The following is a 7,045-nucleotide window of genomic DNA, read 5'->3' as shown; positions in this document are numbered from 1 at the left end:
CAAATAAACCTACCATTAAAATTATAGACTGATCATTTCTTTGTCAGTGGGCAAATGTACAAAATCAGCAGGGGATCAAATACTTTTTCCCCTCACTGTATATAAATAGAAATAGCACTATATACACTACCAGTCAAAAGTTTGGACACACCTTCTCATTCAAGGGTTTTTCTTTATTTTTACTATTTTTTACATTGTAGAATAATAGTGAAGACATCAAAACTATGAAATAACACATATGGAATCATGCAGTAACCAAAAAAGTTCTTAAAATAGCCACCCTTTGCCTTGATGACAGCTTTGCACGCTCTTGGCATTCTCTCAACCAGCTTCATGAGGTAGTCACCTGGAAGGCATTTCAATTAACTGGTGTGTCTTGTTAAAAGTTAATTTGTGGAATTTCTTTCCATCTTAATGTGTTTGAGCCAATCAGTTGTTTTGTGACAAGGTAGGGTTGGTATACATAAAGAAAAACCCTTGAATGAGTAGGTGTGTCCAAACTTTTGACTGGTACCGTATATATACTCTATATAATTTCCTGCTTCAAAGACTTTGGCTTCTATTGGTTTCCATTCACAATGTTGTTACCACAGGGATGAGGGGGTCTTTGCTCCCTGCCTGAAAAATTACTTAGGGGAAAGACTGAGCTATAGTGTTTAGTTTCTACATATCTATCTTCAGATGGCTTAACTTGTACGATATAGATAACAGGGCACTCTTACCAGACAATTGCACAACGTTAAAAACGTGGTTAAGACTTTATTTTAAGGTGCACATATTAGCCACTAATTTGTAGTTAATAGGTGTGTATACAAGCAGCTAATAAGCCTTTTATAATGTTTTATTAGCCATTTATTAGTCCTTAAGTGTTTTCTTATTCAAACATTATAAGTCACGTGTTACTGGCCAAATCTTAATAACCTCATTGTTAGTCATAATAAAGACATATTAGTATTTAATAAAGAGCAAGTTACACAATAAAAATACTCTTAGTAAGGTTTCTCAATGTAGAACTAATAAAAGCAAAGTACCTTAAGATGTGTTCCCTATATCTAAGTGTTACCTTATTCTTATAATATTGTTATAATATTGTCCAGAAATGATCACATTGGATAGAAAGGCCACATTACATCTCCCCACACATGAGCAAAAGTGTATAATGTTCCTGAAACTAAGAATTTGAGTAGTTTCATGATGTAATACACTTCCATAGAGTATATTTAAATAAGAATGTCCACTATGTATTAGGACTTTCTGCAAGTACATGTATTTGGACAGTGACGCTAAAAAAAAATCCTTTGTATTTGTTTAGCTTATGGTTCAGTGAGGGAGAGTTTGCCAATGTATTATATATGTTATATGTGTTTGTACATTGGTTGAAAATAGCCGACACCATATCGACACGACACCTTAAGTAAACTTTTCTCTCATTTCCTGGTAACATCAATGTCACAACATTGATATGACAAAATATAATTCCCAATAAGTCCTTTATGGTCACGTGTGTCCTTAAAATGGTCATTGTGATTTAAAGATACACTAAGGACGTTTAGTCGCTAATTCTTTACATAACATTTTTACTTGAATGTTGGCTTGTATGGTGAATATGATATAATATGTATCAATGTCTTATTTCAAGAAACTACACAAATATTTTGTTTCAGGCAAACATTACATGCTTTTGCTCATGGGTGTGGGGAGGTGTGCCCCTTTCTGTCCAATCAGATCATTTCTGGACAATATTTCTGCAATAAAAAATATAGTTACACTTTAGAATAGGGAACACATTTGAAGATACTATGTCCTTAATAGTCCCACATTGAGACAGCTTACTAAGACTCTGTTTATTGTGTAACTTGCAATTTATTAAATACTAATATGTCTTTATTATGACTAACAATTAGGTTAAAAGGGATTGGCCAATATCAAATTATTTATAATGTTTGAAAAAGAAAACAATTAATAAAGGCCTAATATATGGCTAATAACATATAATAAATACCTTATTAACTACTTGTATAAACACTTATAAACTTCAAATTAGTGTCTAATAAAATTAATTGTCACCAAATCTTAAGACTTTATTTTAAGGTGCACATATTAGCCACTCATTTGTAGTTTATAAGTATGTATAGAAGTAGCTAATAAGCCTTTTATAATGTTTTACTAGCCATACATTAGGCCTTAAGTGGTTTCTTATTCAAATATTATAAGTCACGTGTTACTGGCCAATTCTTAATAACCTCATTGTTAGTCATAATAAAGACATTAGTATTTAATAAAGAGCAAGTTAAACAAGAAACATACTCTTAGTAAGGTTTCTCAATGTAGAACTAATAAAAGCATAGTACCTTAAGATGTGTTCCCTATATTTAAGTGTTACCTTATTCTTACTTGCAGAAATATTGTCCAGAAATGACCACATTGGAAAGAAAGGGGCACATCACATCTCCCCACACATGAGCAAAAACATATAATTTTCCTGAAAGGAAGAATTTTTGTAGAATGTTTGCCGTCTATTAGGACTTGCTGCAAGTAATTTATATGTATTTGGAAAGTGACGATAAAAAATTATGTGTATTTCTTTAGTCTATGGTTCAGTGAAGGAGTGTTTGCATTTGATTAGTCTATGTATTTGTTTAGCCTATGGTTCAGTGAGGGAGAGTATTATATATGTTCTATGTGTTTGTAGAGGGGTTGAGAATAGCGGACACCGTATAGACACGACACCTTCAGTAAACTTTTCTCTAATTTCCTGACAAGATATGATTCTCAATTAGTCCTTTATGGTCACGTATGTCCTTAAAGTTGTCATTGTGATTTAAAGATACACTTTGGACGTTTAGTTGCTAAATGTTTTACATAAAATGTTGACTTGAATGTTGGCTTGTATGGCGTATATGATATAATATTAATCAATGTCTTATTTCATTAAACTACACAAATCTTTTGTTTGAGGCAAACATTACATGCTTTTGCTCATGGGTGTGGGGCGGTGTGCCCCTTTCTGTCCAATGAGGTCATTTCTGGACAATATTTCTTCAGTAAAAATATGGTTACACTTTAGAATAGGGAACACATTTTCAGGTACTATGTCCTTATCAGTCCCACTTTGAGACAGCTTACTAAGAGCCTGTTTATTGTGTAACTTGCTCTCTATTAAATACAAATATGTGACTGACTGCCTTGATTCGGTCTTATGTAGCAACATTTGAAATTGTGTTTTTTTACATTGGATAAAAGCAGAGACAGAGCTACAAAATGATATATCATACACTGCATTTAAGGGAACAATGGGAAAGTAATCATGCTTTGAAAGTTGATAAATTTGTAATCTCACTTTTGAGAAAATGGCCTTTGAATGTTTTGGTACATACAGAAGAGCTCTTCTTTGTCTACACCTATTCAGCATCTTTCACACCCCCTTAAGCTTTAGCCCCACCCATCAAATTTCGCTTTCGGAGCGTTCAGAGCGCACACTTGACACTCTGGCCGATGAGTAGGGTTGATCCGAGCGTTCTGACCTCACAACAGCAGTCAAGCACCCAAGCTAACTGGCTAACATTGGCTAGCTTGCTAGCTACTTCCAGACACAAAATTGGGATTATGGTTCATTGTTTACGTTTGGATAATATGAAAACAGCCTAACCAGCGCCCCACTGACCATTTTACTCGCCCTAGCAGAGCTAGTTAGGCAGTTTTTCTCTGTTATCCAGAGCATTGGTGACTGTAACTGTGCTGCTGCCAACAATTTCATTACGCTTTTTTGCTGACGTTTACTGACACCGGCCATATTCAACGGGTGTTGTGCATTCGTAAATTCATCAGTTATTCTGCGCTCTTTTGTTAAGACATGTAGCTAGCTAGCTAGCTAGCTAGGTAAACAATTAACCTAGCTAGGTAAACAACGTGTCAAATTATACATGTAACTTTAGCTAGCAAGCCAGCCAGCTAACGTTAGCTAGCTAGTTAAACAATTAACCATAATCCCAACTCATGACTTTACTACCCTGCATGAATCTGCAGGTAGCTAACCAACCAGGTTCAATGTTAGCAAGCAAATGGCTCTGTGTTTCTCCCATTCTTCTCTGCAAATCCTCTCAAGCTCTGTCAGGTTGGATGGTGAGCGTCGCTGCACAGCTATTTTCAGGTCTCTCCAGAGATGTTCGATCGGGTTCAAGTCCGGGCTCTGGCTGTGCCACTCAAGGACATTCAGAGACTTGTCCCGAAGCCACTCATTCATTATCTTGGCTGTGTGCTTAGGTTCCTTGTCCTGTTGGAAGGTGAACCTTCGCCCCAGTCTGAGGTCCTGAGAGCTCTGGAGCAGGTTTTCATCAAAGATCTCTCTTTACTTTGCTCCGTTCATATTTCCCTCAATCCTGAGTAGTCTCCCAGTCCCTGCCGCTGAAAAACATCCCCACAGCATGATGCTGCCACCACCATGCTTCTCCGTAAGGATGGTGCCAGGTTTCCTCCAAACGTGACGCTTGGCATTCATGCCAATGAGTTCAATCTTGGTTTCATCAGACCAGAGAATCTTGTTTCTCATGGTCTGAGTCCTTTAGGTGCCTTTTGGCAAATTCCAAGCGGGTTATCATGTGCCTTTTACTGAGGAGTGGCTTCCGTCTGGCCACTCTCCCATAAAGGCCTGATTTGTGGAGTGCTGCAGAGATGGTTGTCCTTCTGGAAGGTTCTCCCCTCTCCACAGAGGAACTCTGGAGTTTTTTCAGAGTGACCATCGGTTTCTTGGTCACCTCCCTGACCAAGGCGCTTCTCCCCCGATTGCTCAGTTTGGACAGGCGGCCAGCTCAAGGAAGAGTCTTGGTGGTTCCAAACTTCTTCCATTTAAGAATGACGGAGGCCACTGTTTTCTTGGGGACCTTCAATGCTGCAGACATTTTTTGGTACCCTTCCCCAGATCTGTGTCTCGACACAATCCTGTCTCGAAGCTCTACGGACAATTCTTTCCACCTCATGGCTTGGTTTTTGCTCTGACATGCACTGTCAACTGTGGGACCTTATATAGACAGGTGTGTGCCTTTCCAAATCATGTCCAATCAATTGAATTTACCACAGGTGGACTCCAATCAAGTTGTAGAAACATCTCAAGGATGATCAATGTAAACAGGATGCATCTGAGCTCAATTTCGAGTCTCATAGCAAAGGGTCTGAATACTTATGCAAATAAGGTATTTCAGTTTTTATTATTAATAAATGTGCAAAAATGTCTAGAAATATGTTTTCGCTTTGTCATTATGGGGTATTGTGTGTAGATTGATGAAATTATTTATTTTATTTAATCCATTTTAGAATAAGGCTGTAATGCAACAAAATCAGGAAAAAGTCAAGTTGTCTGAATACATTCCCAATGCACTGTATATGTGCTAATATGTGCATCTTAAAATAGATTGTCACCTAAATATTTGATTTAGTTGATATACCCATGTATGAAGATTAAACAAATGGGCTCCTGCCTACATGCTATTTTAATATGGGCTGTCCTTCACCTAAATGATCACTTCAGTGTTTCTTAATCTTTGTACACAAGGTGTGCAAAGATCCTTTCGACATGAGTGCACATGACCACATTTGCCAGGTGTCATTGTTAAAAGCACATGTGCTTTATCAAACATTGATATTGGAGCATTGCCAAGGACTTAACATATATAAGTACCTCAAGGATGCAAACGTTCAACAGATCCTCACTGAAACCTCACTACAACAGACATGATGTACCAGGCTTTTCTGCTGACGATCCCGCTACTGATGGCATTTCAGACGTCATCCATAAACACTTCACCGCTTGATCCTGTAAAGAAGATTGGACCGACAAGTGCTCCAAAAGTTGCCAAAGTTGATGAGATAAGAAATAGGGCTCAGTTCATTGCTAGAAGCTGCAAGGAAGTTAAAAACGTATATGGTCAATCTGAGAATGGTCTGTACTACTTGACCACAGCTACTGGGGTGGTGTACCAGACCTTCTGCGACATGACCACAGCGGGCGGCGGCTGGACTCTGGTGGCAAGCGTGCACGAGGACAACATCTACGGGAAATGCACGGTGGGTGATCGTTGGACCAGCCAGCAGGGCAACAACGCCAACTGGCCACAAGGGGAAGGCAACTGGGCCAACAGGAAGACCTTCGGAACAGTGGAGGGAGCCACGGATGACGACTTCAAGAATCCTGGCTACTACGACATCGTAGCAGAAGACATGTCAGTCTGGCACGTTCCCAACAACACTCCGGTCAACCATTGGAAACTGGCTGCCATCATGCGCTACCACACTGACAGGCGCTTCCTCCATCTGTACGGGGGAAACCTGTACAACCTCTTCCACCGCTACCCGGTCGAGTACAACGTTGGGGCACACCTGGCCGACAATGGACCCTCCATTCCCATAGTGTATGACCACGGGGACAAAGAGTCCACCAAAATGTTCTACGGCCCTTACTCTGGAGGGGAGATTGAGGGAGGCTTCATCAGTTTCAGAGCCATAAACCATGAACGGGCGGCCACAGCCATCTGCTCTGGGGTCAAACCCAAAAGCGGTAATGTTGAACACTACTGTATTGGAGGCGGTGGGTTTTTCCCTGAGGGTAACCCTCTTCAGTGTGGGGATTTCACTGGCTTTGCCTGGAATGGCTATGGGACCCATATAGGCTTTAGTGTATCAAAACAGATGCTTGAGTCAGCGGTGTTACTCTTTTACCGCTAATTCACCATGCATTTACTTTTCTTTGATTTTATGATAGATTGATTTTTGGGTAAAACAATTCGTACAGTTTGAAATTAAAAGTACATTTAAAAGTACTTTTGGTAATACCTTTGATATTTTTTCTCTAACAATCCATTACTATAAAGAAACATCATAAAGCAATAACCATTCCATCCATCATAAAAATATTTGCATCTCATACAATCATTAAATGCTTATAGCAATAGTGGCAAATATTATTATGTCATGTAAGGCTCTTAACTGAATTACTGTAAGATTACTGTAAACCACTTTGTGGCACCTGTTGTCTTGGGGTGATGGGGGTTGG

The 7,045-nt window shown here is 39.0% G+C and overlaps 1 protein-coding gene across 1 annotated transcript; it reads left to right on the top strand.

Annotated features, from left to right (window-relative positions):
* Positions 1-5,727: 5,727 nt before the first annotated feature.
* Positions 5,728-6,717, top strand: LOC311114189 (intelectin-like; the record flags this gene model as incomplete). The annotated part of the gene is made up of 1 exon (XM_084189461.1): positions 5,728-6,717. One exon carries the CDS (start codon positions 5,728-5,730, stop codon positions 6,715-6,717), a length of 990 nt encoding a protein of 329 aa, XP_084045587.1.
* Positions 6,718-7,045: the final 328 nt, after the last annotated feature.

The sequence above is a fragment of the Coregonus lavaretus genome, assembly GCF_964263955.1.
Source record: "Coregonus lavaretus genome assembly, contig: HAP1_SCAFFOLD_3410, whole genome shotgun sequence".
Lineage (NCBI taxonomy): Eukaryota > Metazoa > Chordata > Actinopteri > Salmoniformes > Salmonidae > Coregonus > Coregonus lavaretus.
Note: the sequence above shows the minus strand (reverse complement) of the source record. Positions and strands in the feature narration are given on the sequence as shown.